The sequence below is a fragment of the Lates calcarifer genome, linkage group LG6 (assembly GCF_001640805.2).
Source record: "Lates calcarifer isolate ASB-BC8 linkage group LG6, TLL_Latcal_v3, whole genome shotgun sequence".
Lineage (NCBI taxonomy): Eukaryota > Metazoa > Chordata > Actinopteri > Centropomidae > Lates > Lates calcarifer.
This window is the reverse complement of record NC_066838.1, coordinates 17,285,609-17,306,096: the sequence shown is the minus strand read 5'-3', so window position 1 is coordinate 17,306,096 and position 20,488 is coordinate 17,285,609. Positions and strand designations below refer to the sequence as shown.

Below are 20,488 nucleotides of genomic sequence, written 5' to 3'. Positions count from 1 at the left end.
AAAGGGTCAGATGGTTCAAATGTGATTTGCTTCTCTGAGTTACTCCTCCCTGGCCGCTACTCAACCACAAAATTTAATTAGTTGACTGGTCTCTGTACTTTGGAGAGGACAATGGCCTCTGGACTCTGGGAGCAGCTGAGAAAGAAATAAAAGTGACCTTCTTCATTAACTCTTTGTCATCCCTTGTTTTTATCGCTACCCTTTACACACACACATATATATATATATATATATATATATATATATATATATATATATAGACAAAGAGAAAACTAAATGCCCTTAAGGACCAACTTGCAGGTGTTGTGACTTCAGTGAATTAGTGGGGGGAATTAGATATTATTGCTTCAGTAAATGTGTGTATCTAAATCTAAATTTGCTAAAGGGAGCTTTACAATCTGTAAATCATTTATTCTTAGACCCTCAGTTCAGATAAGGAACCTCCCACCCCACCCCAAAAAGATCCTTTAACATGGAAAAAATGGAAGAAACCTTTGAATTTTTTTTACACTTCCTCCATCTAAAATGACCAGTTAACACCAAGTCCTCCAAAGTTTCTCAAGTTTCCAAACTTTGACATTTTTTATGATGATTTCTCTTGACTGTAAAAGATAAATTGAGCTTTAATGATTTCCTCCATTCATCCTTCATCTCATTTATATGTGACTTTGCAGTGCTGGGAATATGGAATCTCTCTCTGCCGGGAGCTCGCTTTCCAGTATGAGACTTTATATGATTATCAGAGCCTCAGCTGGATACGGGTGAGCAAAGTCTTGCATGCTTCCTCTTTCTGCTGTTATTATCAAAACAAGCGTCCTCTGTGATGCTGGGAGGGGAGATTTTGCAGCTCCCTCTGTCATTGTCATCCCCTGTCACATGGTGCGAAGCGCACGCAGCGTCAAACACAATGTCCTAATTAACTGTGCATGCCCACACTCATCAGGATATGGCAGAAGATTCAGTTAATGTGTGTGATTATATCATTATTCGTCATGACTCTCCTGTGTATTTATCGGTCTGTTACAGAAAATGGAGGCAGCATACTATGACAACATCATTGAACAGCAGAGGATTGAACCCGAGTTCTTCCGAATGGGCTTCTATGGCAGGAAGTTTCCTTTCTTCCTTAGGGTAAGATTTAACTAAATCTAGTCTCCTCTTGTCTGTTCTGACACAGTTATGATTCTGCTGATGCAGCCAGCTCCACTGCTCCTTCATGCATCAGCAGGAGATGATGTCAGCTACAGTAGCTTGTGCAGGACAGAAAGCCTGGTTGGGAAATCGTGTATAGTGATATGCATATATCAAAATCCATCACAGCAGTACAGTGAAGTTCTTAACTATCTGTATGTTATATACAGTGTAATACTGAACAATTTTAGTTCCTTGGGTTCTCTCTAGCTTCTAAATGTTGGTAGCATAAGGATTAGCAGGGCTACTTAAAGTTTATTCAGTTCAATTCAGTTTTATTTATATAGTGCCAAATCACAACAGAAGTTATCTCAAGGCACTTTTCACATAGAGCAGGTCTAGACTAGATTATTATAATTACAGAGAGAGGCCCAACAGTTCCCAACATGAGCAAGCACTAGGCGAAAGTGGCAAGGAAAAACTTCCTTTTAAGAGGCAGAAACCTTGAGCAGAACCAGACAGTTTATGAGATATGTGTACTGCTTCTCTGCCAGGCATCGTGCGATCATCATTGTGAATTATGTACCATGAATCTCATCATAGTATGATAGGGTTTTATCTTTAAAATTTAACCACTGACCACAGAAATCTGAGGAGAAACACACTCATTTCATTTACAGGGCTTATTTAAACAATTCCAGTTTCATGTGCAGGGAAATAAGCAGCCTAAATGTGGTTATTTATTATGCTTTATTGTTTCAGTAAAGCAGAAGTAGATTTGTCATATTGTTCAGCAGGACTGTATAAAAAAAAAACAGTGGTTGGGAGTCCAATCGCAGACTGCAGTTTCATCCACTAACACTGTAACATCTAAGATAGTACTGTTATTAGTGAAAGAGCTAGTGTAACTTGTGCTTAAACAATAATAAAGTAAAAACCCAGAGCACTATAGAAGAGTGAGAGAAGAAGAGGAATCACCTTTGACTCCTCTCTCACATTTAAGAAACACATTAACAGGATCACTATCAGTTTTCTTCCTCCATTGTTTGCACATTTTAACACACTCAATCATGCTTTCATCACGACTGCATCACTCTAACATGATTTTCTCAGGTTTTTTTTCACTCTGTAGCATAAAAAAAACAACTAGTCCAAAATGCAGGTGCCAGAATTCTCACTAAAACCAAAAGATTTGAAGACATAACGCAGATTCTGCATCTCTTCACTGGCTTCCTGTTTCATCCAGGTCAGACGCTACTGCAAACTGCTATTTAAAAACTCTGCAGAGATTAGCACCTTCTTATTTGGCAGAACTCCTCAGACCTTTACAGTGGGACTGAAAGCTCAGCGCACCGCGGCTGAGGAAAACGCATGCAAATGGAGAAAACATCTTCGCCAATTTGACAGCACAGTCACAACATTTAGAGAAAAAAAACCCAAACACTGCAAACTGAGAAAACAGCCAAATACAGAGACACATTGCAAAATTACAGAAACACTGCAAGTCATACAGAACACAACAGAAAACAACAGATGTTTCCAGGGGACAGTTAAAAGTGATGGACTTGCCTGGACACGTCATGGCATTATTTGTTGCCATGTTTTGTGTTTTTGTCACAAAGTTACTGAATTCAGTTATCTGTCAGTGGTGGTGGACAAGATATTTTCTTCATTTGCTTGTGTTTTGTCTCTTTACATGTCTGTTTTTTAAGTTGCAGTGTCTTGAGCTCTCAGGGCCACCGTAGACTTCACATTCTCCCATGTACAGTCTGATTACAAGATGCAGAATATTTCATTACTCGGAATATTAGTAAACAAAGTATTGGTGGAAGAGCATTTTCTTCCTGCCGTGGAATACTTTACCCTTACCGATCAGGGAAGGCAAACACCACTGAGATCTTTAAATCAAGACTGAGCTGCTAGTTTTACCTGTCAGTGTTTGCCTTGTTATACATCCACCTCTTATCTTCCTTCTTCCACAGAATAAGGAGTTTGTCTGTCGTGGTTATGACTATGAACGACTCGAGGACTTCCAGCAAAGGATGTTGGGGGAGTTCCCACAAGCCATCGCCATGCAGCATCCCAACCAACCTGACGACACCATCCTGCAGAGTGACGCTCAGTGTATCCTATTAGTTTCACTACGGACATTTTTTTTTTTTTTTTAAATTATTTATATTATAAATGAATGTGTGGGGTGTGTTTTCTACTTAAACTGTTGAGACTTTTGGTTGATACAGAAGATGATTACTTGTGGTTAATAAACTAATTGTTTCAGCTATGCAGTGAACACTGTATAATGTTTGTATTAGAGATTATTACGAATGTTAAGTTGAGATTTATTTCCAGAGTCAGAAAGTGAGACTGTAAGCATTTCCTTTGAATATCCCTCCTCCTCTGTGAGCAGAGCAGTCTTTCTGTCACTTCCTTGACACTTGCTCTCTAGATCTGCAGATCTATGCGGTGACTCCAGTGTCAGACATCTCTGATGTGCCTCAGCTGGAGCGAGTGCCTGAGAGGATCAAGAGCTTCTACCGCATAAACAACGTCAGCCGTTTCCACTATGACAGGCCTTTCCACAAGGGGCCCAAGGACCGCGAGAACGAGTTCAGGGTACGTTGAGCCAGCAGTGCTGTTTTCACAATGTCGTGTTTTTCCACAGAAAACGCTGAATGCAAATGCAACACTAGTAAAAGACGTCAGACAGATCAAATTCTGTGGAAACTGCAGATGATTCATGCAGTGATTTTTCTTTCTAGATTAATCTGGCCTTTCAGGTGATGTAAGCAGGCGTAACACCCCCTGGTGGCCACAGTGAAGCACCTACAGCTTTTGGGCAGTGATACCTTAAAAACTTGGATTCAATACGTCTTATTATTTTCTCTGTAACTTTTAATACTAATGACGAAATAAGTAAAGATTAAGTTTGAATAACACACCCTTTGGTGTTATTTATAAAGATCATAACTTAAAAAATCTGCTTCATCAGGACTGTGTGGGTGTGGTTTGATCAGATTTGATCGTCAGTTGCCTAGCAACAATAACTACCCATCAGCTATCTTCAGATCTTGATGGAGTTTTTTAGTCATGTCACAATGACACGGTCAACTAAACATCACAGTGATGTTGGCTGTCAAAATAACACAAGTATCTAATAATATAATCACATGCTGTATGCCTCCATGATTTTTGAGACATTTTACCTTGATCTGTAGCTAGTGAGTTGCCTAATGTTGTGTTGAAAACTAAAAACTGTTATTTAGGCATTCCTTCAAATATGACTCACTTGTGTAGCACCCTAAATGTAACTTAGCACTCCCTGTGTGAGCCGCAGGTGCATTAGTCAACAGACACAAGTACATTCTCACTAATATAATATAGATAGATAATTCTTTACAGTAATAATACAAATTTAGCAGTTACCATGAAATAATAATAAAAAAATTAGTCTAAAAATTATGAACTGCAGTTACTATTTTCACTGCTGGACTTTTGTATTGTATTTAGGGCTGCAATTAATGATTGTTTTCATTAATCATACATTAATCTGTCAGTGATTTTCAGATTAATTGATTAATTTAGTCTAAAGAATTTCAGAAATTAGTACAAAATGAATTCTCCAGAGCCCATGGAAATGTCCTGAGATAACTTCAACCAGCAGTCCTGAAAATGCATGGATGTTCAATTTACAGTAATATAAGACCAACAAGCTGAAAATCCTCAAATTTTGGGAAGCTGGAAATAATGGATGTTTCCTTTTACAATGACGTGTGAGTACAGCTAACTGTGCTAAAAAAAAACAAAAAAAACCCTCCAACCTGCAGGGTCTCTTTAGAGACTTGGACCAGACATGATACTGTAGCTTCCTCTGACACAGTAACCTAAATTTGGAATCAAACCACGCCAAGACTTTTAGTCTTCAATGAACTGACCTACATGCTACTCTAAAGCACTAGCTTGAGGTATTTCTCTTGCCAGCCTGGTTGTTATTTATCTATTATTACACACAGTCAGTTCTTCACTAGACCTTCGTGATGTCACCACATGTGGTTAACAGTAGACTGCGTAACCTCTGTTCTCTGCGTGTTTTAACAGAGTCTGTGGATTGAGAGAACAACCCTGATCCTCTCCCGTCCTCTCCCCGGGATCTCCCGCTGGGCCGAGGTGGAAAGGAGAGAAGTGGTGAGGAGCTCAAACATTCACTCTGTCGTCTCATATTGCACATGCTCCCTCCTGAGGGATGCTAGACAGTTTTCTCAAGCTCTCTTACAAACAGATGTGAAGTCACTTCAGTAGCTATGCTTCTAAGGGAGTGTGTTACTATATATACACATACTTTCTCTGCTTTTATCATAGCTTAGGGTAGATGCGTGTATTTATTTACAGGTGGAGGTGAGCCCTCTGGAGAATGCCATTTACGTGGTGGAGAATAAGACCCAGGAGCTGCGGACTCTGATCAGCCAGTACCAGCACAGGCAGCATCATGGCAACATCAACCCGCTCAGCATGTGCCTCAATGGGGTCATAGATGCTGCTGTGAACGGAGGCATCGCCAGATATCAGGAGGTACTGTTGAAGGGCAGAGGGAGGGAGGGAAGGAAGGAAGAGTGCAGAGATGATGAATGTTGAATCCCTTTGTGTGAGAGATCCTCATCCTTCACCCTCTTCTACACCAGGCCTTCTTTGATAAGGACTACATCAGCAGTCACCCAGAGGACACAGAGAGGATCACACATCTGAAGGATCTGATGCAGGAGCAGGTCAGACTCAGCTTTGAAGTTCATCATGGGGGGGGCAATTTTAATACAGTAAAACATCCTTTTCAGCGCTTGTTCCTCTGATTTCTTACAACAGGTGCACATTCTTGGAGTGGGGCTGGCTGTTCACGAGAAACTGGTGCATCCGGAGATGCGTCCCCTGCACAAAAAGCTTGTAGACCAGTTCCACATGATGAGGACGGGTTTACACCATGTGAGTAGTCCCACTTGTGACCCAGGTTTTTATTTTTCTGTTTGAGCCATGCTCTTTTTTTATTGTTGCTGATGTACATGAACATTACAGTGTTTGCAGACCATAATTTGTGATGTGATGATAATTTGTTTGCGCTGTGATGCATCCACGTGTGCGTGCAAAGGTTGCAGTATGTTTATGTGTAAGCGGTTCAATGCACATGTGAGCAGTGTAATTATTCAGAGCAGTATATGGTTGGGTCCCAGCAGGGTGTGCCCAGCGTGGATCGATTCGGCCCTGCTGGCTGCCAAGGGGTCAACTCTCCAAGAGGCATCCTCTCCTCCCACAGCCACATGAGCCCTGAGAGTGTGCGCCTCATACACAGACACAGGTCAGTCATACAGACACACATGTAATCCCAGTTCAAACGTTAACCACCACAATGTACAGCATTAACAACTAAAATTTCACCTGGGACTGAAACCCATCCAAGCATGCATTGGGCAAGAGGTGAACAGTTAGGTTTCAGCCCCACCTGGCGATGCATGCTTATGAAATAGTTTTGTTTTATATAAAAACCGTGGCTAGAGCAGTTTTACTACAATGAAGAATATAACAGAATATGGAATATAACATTAATATAAAATGCAAATCTTCTCTTGAACCTAACAACACAGTTGTGAACTGGAATGTACAGTGGCTGCATATTGTCGGATCTACAGGCAAATTCATGGATGCACAGAAATAAATGTTTTTTTACATTCTACATTTTTGTCTCTGTCCCACAGCCCTCTGAACCTTCAGGGCTCGATCCGTCACTCATCCTCCTCCCTGTCCTCTCACACGTCCAGTGAGGCAGGAAACCTCGTCATCATGACTGACGGGCTGATGGGAGAGCACCCCGAGGAGGCGTTACACATGCAGGTAAGGTTTGAAATAAAAATACACACTGGCATGGATGTAATGGAAATGATCTGAAATAGTTCATATATGTATATATATTATGCATATATAGTGCAGTGAAATTGTGCTAACAGGAAATTATGTAGAACATCTCCAGGGAATTTGCTGGAAAATATGAGATCTGTAAAATAAAGCATTATCCTGCTTTTTTAAATGCTGCTGTTGTAATGCACATAAACTTTTTTAACACTGGTTTTCTGTCTGCTAGATAAAATATAAAAGACAGATAAAGGTCTTTTCTGTTCCAGATCAGTGCTTTAATAGTTTTTGTTATATTTAGAATACATTCTGTTTTGCAGCCGAGCCCCTCCTCCTCCAGCCTGAGCTCAATCCGCTCCAACTCTTCCCAGATTATTAACTCTGCTCCCTCGAGTGCCAGAGGTAAGTAACGCAGCTGCAGAGAGCCACACTGGAGACACACACTGAAATGATCATTACCCCGACTAACCTCAATATTTCTGCATTCATCATTCATATGTGCAGTGTAATAAGACATAATATACCTACCATTGTTGCACAACAATCACTAATGTTACATGTAAGGAGGATGTTGCAAGTAGACATAATCTATTTTTTCCTCTGTGCAGGTTCTCCATCCTTGCCTGATAAAGCCAAACACAACCGGGAAGTGATGATACTGTTGCCATCTCATCGTGAGAGGGCCAACAACACCATGTACTACAACATGGCAGAGAATGGACAGGTGGGACAGAACTGGCAAATGCAGAGGTTATTATTTTTAAAAACAAAACTGCTAATGATTTGTAAATGTGCTTTTTTTGTTTTGTTTTGTTTTGTTTTCCAGAACAACCACATGCAGCGTGCCTTACTTCAACAAGTTAGCCCCTGTAAGCCGTGTGCTGATCCTCACATGAATCTGCCAGAGAAAGGTAACACACAAACAGGTTGAAATGTATCAGTGTTATGTACACGACATGTATCACAGCATGTGTGTTGACATATGTTTATGTTTTCTACCCTCCAGTCTTTCCCAATGCTCCCAGCAGCTGGAGTCTGGATGGAGAGAACAGGGAGCAGGTTTCCTACATGCCAGCTTCTACTGGAGGGGTAATCATGCCCCCTGTCCCACCCAGGTCCTTCCCACCAGGTACTTTTCCCTTTTCATTTCAACCGTTGTAGTTTTTTTTACTCGGTGTTGAGAGCATGTATTTTCATTTCAAATGTATTTCACTTTTGACAGCTCATTTGATTCTCAGTGATGTCACTCAGCCTAAAATCTGGTAGCAAAAACCGAGCTTGTTAAGTCTAGACAGTCTTTGAAAAGCTATTTATTTCTGCATGAGGCCTTCTCCTTGCTTGTCTGAATTTGACTTCTATTTGCAGGACACTTCCTGATGCACTGTGATGCGTTTCACCACCAGAACAGCGACCCTCCCCCTGCCCTGCCTGTCCGTTCTCTTCGAAAGGTACATCCATCAGAGAAATGTCAGACCAGAATTTTGACTTTGTAACTGACAAGATAAAATATCAGACTCAAACAGATTTATAGCAACTTTCTGGGTTCTACGTATCATCCATATTTCACTCCAAGAATATGTTTTGGTTTGGATTCTGTAAAGGTTATGTGCTACTGTTTGAAGGTTTTGCTGTGTTCATATTTAATTGGTTGTCTGGACTGAATTTTCCAGACTGATGCAGTCCACTGTTACAAGCCAAACTGTGTCTCTATCTTCTCCTCTGCCCACTTTTCGTCCTCCTCCTCATTCTCCTGCTTTTTCTTCTTCCTTCTTGACCCTCTATATTTAAAATGACACAAATACATCATGTGGATATAGTGCTGCAAGTGATCTCAGCTTTGGACAGCTTGTTTTGAATGTCTTTTGTCATGGTAACCCTGCAGTCACAGAAGCTCCTCTTTCCTAAATTGTCAGCTCCCACACATTGTCTTCCCTTACAGTCAGTTTATTTAAATATACACCATTTCAAGTCAAATGACTCATCCCAAAATGCCTGTGATTGAGTGTAGACGCTAGTCAAGTCAGAATTACAAACCCGTTTTCGAGTGCCTTAGTGTTTGAAGTAGCTGCTTTCTCATTTGTCATTTCTCCCTCGTTTTTCCAATATTTCTGAGCGCTTGTGAAGGCAGCATGAGTAGTGTTGAAAGTCAGGTTTGTTGTGACGCTGGACACCTTGTCCTTGACTGCAGGTCAAGAGAAACACACCCATGACAACCCCTGTCTCTCTGTCTCTTCTTCAGTCTCCTCTCCACCCGATCCCTGGCTCCCCCACCAGTCCCCAGTCAGCTCTGGGGGGCAGTAACTCCACTCTGTCAGGCAGCGCCAGCAGTGGTGTTTCCTCCTTGAGCGAGAGTAACTTTGGAGGTCAGTATCCAGAACCTGGCCCGATCAGGAATGATGCCTTGGAGCCTCTTCCCAGTCACCTGTGGTCCCCTCCGGACGAGTACCTGGCCTCTCCCTACCTGCACATCCACTATGGCGGACCAGAGATCGACTCCGTGGACCCTGTCCGCCCCTTCCATTACCGCAGCCCCGCCTCCCACCCGCACACCCACCCACACCCTCACGCCCACGCCCACTCCGGGCTGGACAGCCATTCCCACGGGCCGCCGCCTCACCACCACGCTCCCACTCATGGCCCTCATCACATCCCTTACCGCAGGCCTCAGCCTCCGGCCGTGCCGCCTAAGCCCTACCTGAGAGAGGGCTGCATCCCCGAGGAAGAGCTTCCGCCTCAGCCCATCCCGCTGCCCCGCAGGATCTTCCACTCCCCTCACGGCCACAGGGAGGACCAGGGGAAGCATGCCTGGGAGCAGTGCATCAGCGAGGAGCATGAGGAGGCGCAGTGATGAGGAGGCTCCGGTTATATTTCAGTTAGAGCTTTCTTCTCCTTGTCTTTTTCCCTTCATTTGCACTGAGTTAAAGAAGCAGTGATAGAAAGAGTCTGACGCGAAGCGGCGGAGTGTGTGTGTTCCGCCGACCCTTCTTGCTCTGTGTTTTATTTTCAGTGCACATGAAGGAAAGAAACGAAGGAGCGAACCTCTGTGAATCTACAGTATGAGGCACAACTGCCGTCACTGCTCCGTGTGGCCTCTTAGTTATTATTAAAAGAAAATTATCTGTTGAACAGTGAGACAGATTAACTGTGTTCAAAAATTGATATTGATTGTACACAATTGTACAACTCGTCTGTGAGCATGTTTTTTCATTTGATAATAATACAACAACAGTTTTGTGAAATATGACGACCATGATCATAACCAACATGATCCCAGGTGCAGTATAAGCTCTGAACTCTGTTAATTTTTGCTTTTCATGTCATTTTCACAACACGAGGCAACTACAGAAGGTTAATATTCACAGTGAAGTGACTTCTCTGCTTTAAATGCTTCATATATATGAATTCTTATTTTGATAAATTTGCTACATTATAGTGTTTTCAAAGGCTTATGTCCATTATGTTTTTCAAAACACTGTTAAGTGCTCCTTAATAGTGAATCATATCAAAATGGCGCACTGTAATACGTGTTGCTGCCGGGCTGTCATAAATCGCAGGTCTATAAGGTTGGACTTCAGCTCTCCTCTTGGACCGGCAACTCAAGGGACATGAACTTCAGTCGATGACAGACTGATTTCCCATCCGTACCATGCGTACGGAAACCTACGTGAATGTATTCAGATGAGATGTTCTATCTGTATTGCACAAGCTGCAATCCTAGTTTTTGTTTTAAGTGCTTTAAGTTCGGTCTATGTTGAAGAAGTCTCTACTTGTCTCTTTTGTGTGACAGAGATATCTTGAGAGGAACGAGAGCAGTTCGGCAGATTGAGGGGAAACTGAGGACAATGGCAGGCGGGTTCCCACAGCCGCCATGTTTCACGTTCATGGTGAACGAAGAACGGGGACTTTCCACTTCACACCTCAACCACCTGCTGGACACTGAAAAATAACATCAGTTACCATTCTCTCTCTCTCTTTCTCTCTTTTTCCCATCCATCTTTTTTCCTTCTCTCTATGGTTGTCAGACCATGTTAAGCAGTGAGGGTTGAGCCTGGACAGCTGCAGTGGCATTGCGTTGCATCTGATGACGCTGTCTAGACCCCTCCCACCCCGCCACCCCACTGAGTGGCCAGTCGAGGAGCCCACTCAGACAGTGTTGGAATTGCCTACCTGCCTTAAGTGCACTCAAATGCAGTTTGACCCCCCCACCCCCCATCCAGACTGTGAGAAGCTCATTTAGCGAAAGCCACTCTCCTGTTCATTCTGTTTCACTATACGCTTCCTGAAGGGGAAAAAAAAAAAAGATATCTACCTACAGTAGTGATGTTTTTGTATGGTTTCGTCCCGCTTTGGTTTCAGATTGTTGTTTGGTTTGTAGCGCTAATATTTCTTATTCTGCCTGCGGCTCTTTCTCAATCACCTTCTGTTGTGTGAAAACCGATGACGTGTTTCAGAAGAAAACGCTGAAGCCCGGACTGAGAGGGAGGTTTTACTTTTTTGTGGAGCAGAAGAACAGCGCTGTTTATTTGCGACATAGTGGGTTGGAAGGATATAGCTAATATTTTAACAATTACTTGTTTTCCTGGTTGTTTTTTTTGTTTTTGTTTTTGTTTTTTTGCAGGTGGATGCTTTGTGTTACTGTACATCAAGTTGTCAGCTGACTAGACAACATCTATTTTTGTATGTGAGATCATCAGTGTGTGAACATATTTCAGAAACCGTACCGAGACAGAAGGCCCAGGTACTGCATAGGCTGCTGTACTTTGTATGGATATGAACCAGAGGTTAGATATATACAGTATGTGAGTATCTCTTTTGAGCTTGGTGGCATTGAGGATAACTGGTGACTGAAGTGATACTCAAAATATACGTACAATAGAATTTTTCAATGTAAATTCTGTTATTGTACATACAGCAGTATTGTGAAATATTTTTGAGAATTATTGCAGACGCCCCAAAAAGGTTTATCGTTGTTTTGTGTATATACATGTACTCCAGAGATCAATGTAATTGATAAATATCTATAATCAGTGTTTGAAAAAGGACAAATCCATTAGACTGTGGCTGTCTCCACCGTTCTTGACTTTGAGTCTTCTCATATAAATACTTTATACACTTTTCAATGTGCTTTCCTGTACATATGGTGTTAGCATGATCAAACAGTGTTTGGTTGTAAAAGTGGTTTTCCTACTCCCATAACTGCTGTGGTATGGAATTCATTAACGATGCCAAACATTAAAGACAATCTTTTATCAGCTCTAACTCCTTCCTCCTTAACCTTTGCTGTGCAGTGGTGGATGGAGCAGTATGAGGAGGCGACAGTAGAGGGCACCGTTTGTCGTGGAGATACAAGACTGACACTGGAGTGGTGAGAATGCAGAGTTATGGTAATGTTCCCCACTGTTTTGTGTCTATGTGTATGTGTGTGTGCGTGTGTGTGTGTGTAGATAATGTGTTACACAACCCCTGGCTCCACCACAGATGAAAAAAGAAGAAGACAAACTCTTCAGCTGCAGTGACAGCTAAGGTCCCCGCTCTCACCAACTCAAGCTTCATACTGTCACTAACATCCTACTTTGATATTCAAAGTCAACATTTTTGTTTTATATGCAGCCGGAGTGTGCAAGTGAAGTTATTTGTTCTATGAACAAATAAAAATTACTCAGTGTGCTATAAATAAATTTAGGCGTGTGGTATCAACAAATATCTGCACATATCATGAATATGGGTGTGCATCAAAGTCACTTTACAGCATCTCAGTGAGTTGTGATGTGTGGCCTACAGATGGCACAGGTGACCCACTGAGACCCTGAGTATCTTTGTAAAAAGTCCAACCATGATACTCTCGAGGATAATTAGAAATATCACTCTCTGTTTTGTTTGGAAATATAACACACATTGAAAATCATCATCAAATTAGAATGGACTGAGCTATTATTTTTCCTATTCCTTTATGTTAAAACCTTCAATTATTGCTGTTGGATTCGTTAGATTCTAATGTTTGAAAGAGCTTTGGTTGATAGTAATCATTGTGAGAAGAGGGATAAATAGAAATAATAGCACAAAAAAGAAAAGATATGAGCAAAATAAAAAAAATATTTCAGACTAGATAGATAGAAATCAGAAAAGAAAATCAAGAATCTCAAGGCCCCTCTTTCATATTTTCACCTTATTGCCACTCACTGGACATCAGCCGAATAACTGAAGTTGCAGGCGTGGGCTGTGTGTGTGTGTTTGCCTCTGAAAGTGAATGTCTTTGGCAACAATGAGGACTGTGCGTCCTCAGTGTCTCGCATATCCATGATGCAGTCACAGAAAAAAAGGAGAGAGAGAGAGAGAGAGGGAGGGAGAGGAGTTAAGATGAAAGGATCCTAGCTGCCTCTCCAGAGGATGATGATGCCGTGGTGCATGCTGATGCAGATACTGAATTTTATTTTTGCAGCATCACTGTGGCTCCTCTCATTTTCCTAGTTTTCTCTCTCTGTTAGTGCCCCTTTTCTTTCAATCTCACAAAGCCTGTGTTTTGTCTTAAGGGACTTTCATAAATTTGTTTTTCCAGCATAAGAACGTGTTCTCCACACGCAGCGGCATGTGATTCTCTATCTACTTTTGTTTGTGTGCGATTTACATGCATGTCAGTGCATTGTTTGGCATGCGGGCAGAGCTCTTGTCTCTTCTGGGGTTGCACCGTCTCATTCCGCAGTTATTGTTTGGGGCACGGGAGCACAATGATGTGAAAAGCACCTCTCATAAATTCTGGCAACCAGGATGATGTGCTGCCACCCAGACTGTGTTTGGGGGTTGGGGGACAAAAATAACCTGGATCTGGCTTTGCATCTTGTTGTGTACACTGTTTCCTCCTGAATGTGTGTGTTTCTGTGCTGCCACATTAATTTGACATTGACTGAGTTCAAATGCCGTGTCTAGTGTATGAGTGCCTGTGAAGCAAACAAATAGACTGATAGTTCCAAATAAAGGTAGAAAAAAAAAGACAGATACACCCACCATGTCAGGAAACAAAGACTTTTAATAAATGAAACAATACTAATAAATAAAGATTAAACAAGTTGCACGTTCAAAACAAAATCCAACAAAATGAACATAACACTGAACAGTAAAGTACAGTACCATAGCACAGATTATTTAAAAAAAGAAAAACAATCCCCCCAGACATTTACAAATTTTCTTAAAAACTTCAAGAGGCAAACAGACATTGTATAAAAGCATCATACAGTAGAGCATTTGTCTTCTGAGTATAATTTACAAATTTCTTGAAGGATAAATACTCGTAGCTGATCTCTAACTTGAGATGCACATGTAAAAACTGTCATTTAAACATGTATCTCTCAGGTGAGGTTCCAGCCCTTTTTTTTAGTGATCAATAACAGTGATGAGGTGACAATGAAAGCAGTCCATCAATTCATGGGAAACTCACAAATTATCTATAACCGTAAATAACTTTTAATAGCTTTATCCACATCTCCATTGGTCTCTTCTCTGTTGGTGCATCATAGAATAAAAGTCAAGAGCATCTCTGCCAGCGGATATGGCTACATCAGGCGTTTGTGGAAGAACACTGCGCAGCTGTCCTTCATCTGACTCTCCAGACATAGAGACGCTGGAGAGGCTACATCAGTAGGGAGCGAACTTCTGTCTCTCTGGCTTTTTGATGCAGTTGGCTGAGGAGATTTTGGCGGTGTAGGCGGCCAGGGTGGTGTGGGAGGGCGCTGCAGTGACGGCCACAGTGGGGGCGGGGCTGGACAGAGTCAGAAAGGGGACGGACTTTACCCCCAGCAGGCCGGAGAGAGGCATGGCACCGTACGGGGTGCCCAGCACATGAGCCGGGGTCAGGGCGCCCACAGCAGCCAGGGTGGGTGCGGGGGAGGCTGCTGGGGAGGCTGGCTGGGTGAAGGCCATGTTGAGGTCGACCGGAGTTGCCATGGTGGCTGCCTGGGCCGTGGATTTGGCTGTCTCTAAACTATGAGGGCAGAGATTGGAGGGGGGTAGGAAGACATAGAGACACAGAGACAGGGCAGAAAATGAAGATTAGAGGATTATACTGTTGATACAACACTATGAAGTTTCTGGAAAATTATTAAAGGGGCACGCCACCAATTTTACATATCAAAGTCCATTTACAGGTCTTGTTCGGAGTACTACAGCATGTGACGGCCTCCTGCTTGGTTCGCTTTGATGTTGCTAGGAGACTAGTCAGTGGCATGAGACACACCTGAGCCTGATGGGCCTTGGCCCTTGTTCCTGATAACTTTGGGTAGTGCATTTTTCCACTGGTATTCTCACAGCTTTTGTAGGTGGAGTCGGTAATTTGTAAATGAAGTGTGTAATCAGTGATACTTTACTCTAGTGTGTTGGTACCACACCTGCTGAAAAAACTAGCACAGATTATCTCAAGATGGTTGCTGGTTTTAGCTGATCTTAGCCTGGTTTAAGCTGGTTTATCAGGCTGGACAAGCTGGTCAGGCTGGGCTTGCTGGTTTTTTAGTATAGTTGGTCAACTCGGGTATGACATTCGAATAAACATGATTGAATTTGGAGGCTACCACTTCATTGGTTTCTGAGGGGAAACCCTGCATTCGCCAATCACTGCATGAGAGAAAACAATTCCCCACTCAATCTACCTTGTATGAACCTCGTCCCTGGAATGGATGGTCTGACCATCTGTTTCCTCCTTGTAGTTTCTGTTGTTCCTCATTATATTGCATATTCCCCTCAGAAACGGTCACATGTTATGCATGCTAATTCAAACATCTAAACGCATTAACACGTTAGAATGTGTCCAGAGTTTGCAGTAGAGTGGTAAGAAGCGCAACAGCGAGACTCTTTTTGGACAAGTATCTGTTTTTTATTATAGACTCTTAGTGTTGTGGTTTTGTGTCTTGACATTGTGGGTTTTTGAGGATTGTTTGTTGAGGAATGACTTGTTTTTACACCATATTGTAGGTACCCTGGTGAGTTTGTGGCACAGGTAAGTACAAGAAGATTGTTTTGTGTCTTTGATTGGGAGTTCTTTTAGGGTGCCAGTTAAGATTTCGAGGGACACTGGGACCTTTGATTCATTTGTTTTGACCTCAGCACTGCCGCTCTTTCATATATTTGTTTTGTTCCCTGTTCCTCTGCATAAACTGATGGTGGAGTGTGATTTAGTTAAGGGTGAGGTGAAGATGGGTGTGCACCATGTGTTGACAACTGAGCATATAGTTGTCATTCTGTGAAAAGGTCTGTTGTTTTGTCTGGGACAACGTCCCTACACCTGGGGGTACAACCTTGCCAGGGGGGCTGAGTTCAGGGCATGGCAGGCTGGTCTTACTGGAAAGACCAAGGGGGGTGTTAACAGTTTAATACTTGTCTTTGATTAGAGCACACTTTATGCACAAGCACAATGTTAAAATACTTTTATTATGGTATTTGTATCCTGCTGGGGTTCCCGCAGGACTCTGTTCTTCTGCTTGATTCACTTTGATGTTGCTGTGCTTTCTCTATTCAGGGCTGCAGACCAAATTAGGAGACTAATCAGTGGCATGAGACACACCTGAGCTTGATGGGACACACCTGGGCCCAGTGTGTCTCATGCATATAAGCCAGAGCAGCAGTCGGTCCTGGGGCAGATCTCCACATACCACACAACTTTGCGGTGTGAGCTTTGTTTCCTTTTCTTTGTTTTCACACCACAAAATCCACACAGCACATTCTTATCTCAGCAAGTCTTTAAACACCTGACTTTACAAATGTCTCCCATCTGCTCTTTTCATTTTTGATAATTTTGTTATAATTAGATCTTGTGGGTTAAGCTGAAAGATTACCTCAACTGACGTCAGTGTTGGTTTGGGTCTGAAGACTAGTAAGACTGAAAATCTAAATTTGGAGGTGTGGAGATAAAAAGAAGTGAGGTTACCAGACCTCTGTAACCTCTTCCTCATATTGGCCCTATTAGTTGATACTAGTATAACACACTTCAATCTCCAACCAAACTGGACAAAATGTGGGTAATATATAGAAGAATATGTAGAATAAAAAGCACAGTAACTCTAGTTCTGCTGCACCAATTTTTAAAATACTTTTTTGGCTGTCCATCATGTCAGATTTCACCTTATATCTTCACATGATGAAAAATGCCATATAAATTAAATGTTCCTTTTCTTACAAATTTTATAGGCGTTTCTTCTAAATATGATTTGAAATTACATATTTCAGTAGTCCGCTACAAAAAAATGGGACTTCAGTTGTAAAGCATAGTGAAATACAATATTTTCATTTCCTCTATATCTGTATTGACAAAAGTTTTCATGCGATAGTACTCCTTTTAAATCCCAAATAAGTCGATCTGGGTATCTGCTGTTGTAGTGTCAGTATGTTTCTACATGTTGGTTTTAATGAGGAAAAGCAAGAAGTATGTAAAGGGTGGAAAAAAATATTTCAATATACAGATGCAGCAGTGGAGGTTGTGGGACCTGAAAAGAATTAGGAGGTAATGCCAAACTCTCCAAGAGATGGGTTGCATAAACCTTTGCTTGCTGTATTTATTTATGGGACAGGTCTCTCCAACCACCATGTACGTATATCCAATCAAGAATTACTGGCACTTCAAGCATTCTTCTTTACCAGGGGAGTCTTACACATATAAAGAAATATAACATTAAGTAAATGTTCCTACTAACAATTTTTTGGTGCTGACCCATTTTTGCTCAAAACAAAACAAATCAAGATCCGAGAGCTGCACTGTAAATACTGAATTCCACTGTTACTATGTTGTACAATACAACCCTGCTTTTACTCATTCCCTCAAGGCCAATTACCAGCTGCACAAGAATATACCTCATTATTTCTTATCACACTATAGCATAACCTTTGACCCTTTTAAAACAATGCATTTCTGTCTGGCCTGCACTCGCATTGATTCATTACATGGCTGTGCGTGTCACTGGCTCTTACCAGGAGGTAATGAGGTACTGGGCCAAGTTGATGCTGACCGGTGTTCCTGTGATAGTGACATGACGGTCACTTGTCCCGTCCAACTGGCTGCCGATCTTGATCTGAGCTCCTGACACCTGCCTGATCTCATTGATCTTAGTGCCCTGACGGCCGATGATCGAGCCGATCAGCTGCAAAAAGAACAGAGGCGAGGCAGGATTAGTCAGTTTGATGGAAAGATGAAAGACAATGCTGATGTACAGAAAGGGACGGAAGACAATCCTTACGAGGAACCGGTCCAATAAATCATTTGATTTGACTGAACGCAGCTTTTTCCCTCATGTTATGCTGATGAAACTGATTCTGACAAAAAGGGCAAAAACAAAACACTAGGGGGAAAAAAGTGTATAGTGCTGTTGAGCTGACTTAATGCAAACCACTTCAAATATTGCAATTACATTGTTTGTCTTCAGTGGATTGGTCATCCATCATGCATGTCAAAAGCACTTTTTTTCCCCTGAGTCTCCCTTAATTGCTACTGCGTGTGCACCGGTAAAAGAGACGAGAGGAGGCACATTTGCCTCTCATAAATCTGAGTGGCTAAAAGGTTATTGATTCCTCGGAGTGGTGATGACTTCCCAAACAAATCACTTCCCAAACACATGCCAGCTAGATGCATCTCCGCACTAATGGAAAACATAATGGGAAAATAACTCAAATATATAATATACAGTCCCATCGGCTCGAGCGTTCTCTCTGCTGAGAGTAGATTAGACAATGACACAGGTTTTATTGCGTTCCCAAATACATTATCACTTTTGTTCTGCTTTCATTACCCAACCTGGACCCCTGCCTATTAGCGACAATAGATATTTAACAGACCCGGAGCTCGGGGCTGCGTATCAGCTCAAGTGCAGGGTGTCAGGGCTCAGCGACAGGGTTATGCTGCCAGATATATAGTGAGCGAGACAGACAGTTATGAAGTACTTGTAGTATGTGTGTGTGCTGGTGGCTTAACAGTGGCTGACACAGAGGTGGAAATACACAACGTGCGCACACACACACAAGAACAGTGGTAGTGCTGCACTTGTCCCCGCGTTTCACATTCCTTTCCTGAGAAGTAAGCAGCCTGTTCCACAATGTCTGATTTGTCACACAGCGACCTGGTTGGTCTGCCTGGCTATTATTGGCTCAGCAGTTTATTCGGAGGTGGGGTTGGGGTGTGTGTGTGTGTGGGCAGAGAGCAGCCAGCCTAAAGAGCAACTCAAGAGACAATGGCCACTACAGACGTCAAATCACAGATAACGTCTCTTCCCCACTGAGACCAAGAATCTCCACTGGACTCTGGCCTCTTACACCAGCTGTCAATAGATACCAGCTGTCAACAGCTCACCCACTTTGGTGTGCATGACCTCAGTCGACAGCATTCCTGTATGAACAACCTCAAAAAGAGAAGCAGCGTAAAAATGCAACTAGAGTTAAATAAATGACACAGGAGACACCACGGGTATGCTTCCTGTAGTGATTATTTTTCCTAAGCATCCGAGTAACAGTAACACTGGCACAGAACTCTTGGTGTTCAACTACAAGTGGCCTATATATTGTAGAGTTCCTGCTGAGGCAGTCGTTTGAAAGGACACAGGAAGAGAGATGGGATGGTGAGGGCGCAGCCATTTTTCTTCTGGCTAAATCTTCCTTGCGCAGAAGCACGGTACATACTGCTGACGGCGTGTAAGCAGTTTCTCAATGCATGTGTGTGTGTGTGTGTGCGTGCGCACAAGACCCCTTCAGCGTTCAGTGTGTGCGCACAGAGCTGGATTGTGCGGTTGGAGTGTGGCTGGCCTGAGGGGGGATGGAGGGGCTGAGGAGGCTCAGTCATGGCTATAAGTCCTCTCTTCTGGAACAATGGCTGGAGCTTACAGCTGTCCCTGTCACATATAGCACTGGACTCCCTCATTCCTCTGATGCATTGTGCTGCTCGCTATGTGGGGGTTTACTTGGAGGGGGAAAAAAGCCCTCAGGCATTTTAGAAATGTTGAAGGCTTGTGGTGGCTATATCCTATACAGTACAGTGAAACCTTGAGTAATCAATTCTTGTTTTTACTCGCTTCTCTTATGTAAAACAAAGGCAGCAAAGGGAAATTAATTTCATTCTCTGAAAAATTGTTTTTTCCCTGCAGATACTTGTATTTACAGGAGCATTTCAAACTACACATTTGACCGTACTGCTGTGTATGTTTGCTAAACACCTTTAAGGATAAAGATAGCATTATTCTCATTTTTTTTCTTATTGTCTATAAATCCCATGAAAAGAAACCAACAATGAACTGATCCTACTAACAAGTGTGGTATGTAGCTACACCCTGATATACTGTAGTTTCTTCCTCTGTGACACAGGCCTCGATTGTTCTTAAGAAACTATTAAGAACACATCAATGAGCCACACTGTTGCACTGAATGACATGCTCCTTTATTACCATGAGCCATGGGCACTGTAGTTTATTTCACTCCCACAAACACTAGACTGCTGCCATAAATA

At 42.4% G+C, this 20,488-nt stretch overlaps 2 protein-coding genes across 2 annotated transcripts in view; one reads left to right on the top strand and one right to left on the bottom strand.

Moving 5' to 3' along the window:
- The window catches only part of LOC108889511 (dedicator of cytokinesis protein 3), a 48,506-nt gene extending 36,224 nt beyond the window's left edge, over positions 1 to 12,282 (top strand). Inside the window, exons 39-54 of the mRNA XM_018686010.2 lie at positions 675 to 761; positions 1,027 to 1,131; positions 3,114 to 3,255; positions 3,578 to 3,744; positions 5,227 to 5,313; positions 5,518 to 5,697; positions 5,808 to 5,891; positions 5,986 to 6,102; positions 6,351 to 6,472; positions 6,870 to 7,005; positions 7,344 to 7,425; positions 7,632 to 7,747; positions 7,850 to 7,934; positions 8,030 to 8,152; positions 8,389 to 8,471; positions 9,263 to 12,282. Of these exons, the coding sequence (XP_018541526.1) occupies positions 675 to 761; positions 1,027 to 1,131; positions 3,114 to 3,255; positions 3,578 to 3,744; positions 5,227 to 5,313; positions 5,518 to 5,697; positions 5,808 to 5,891; positions 5,986 to 6,102; positions 6,351 to 6,472; positions 6,870 to 7,005; positions 7,344 to 7,425; positions 7,632 to 7,747; positions 7,850 to 7,934; positions 8,030 to 8,152; positions 8,389 to 8,471; positions 9,263 to 9,871 (2,325 nt within the window). The 3' untranslated portion in view covers positions 9,872 to 12,282. The remainder of the gene's footprint in view (positions 1 to 674; positions 762 to 1,026; positions 1,132 to 3,113; positions 3,256 to 3,577; positions 3,745 to 5,226; positions 5,314 to 5,517; positions 5,698 to 5,807; positions 5,892 to 5,985; positions 6,103 to 6,350; positions 6,473 to 6,869; positions 7,006 to 7,343; positions 7,426 to 7,631; positions 7,748 to 7,849; positions 7,935 to 8,029; positions 8,153 to 8,388; positions 8,472 to 9,262) is intronic.
- A 1,745-nt stretch (positions 12,283 to 14,027) lies between these two features.
- The window catches only part of pcbp4 (poly(rC) binding protein 4), a 35,876-nt gene continuing 29,415 nt past the window's right edge, over positions 14,028 to 20,488 (bottom strand). Inside the window, exons 13-14 of the mRNA XM_018686013.2 lie at positions 17,971 to 18,140; positions 14,028 to 14,998 (exon numbers count right to left, since the gene is read on the bottom strand). Coding sequence (XP_018541529.1) covers positions 14,653 to 14,998; positions 17,971 to 18,140 — 516 coding nt within the window. The 3' untranslated portion in view covers positions 14,028 to 14,652. The remainder of the gene's footprint in view (positions 14,999 to 17,970; positions 18,141 to 20,488) is intronic.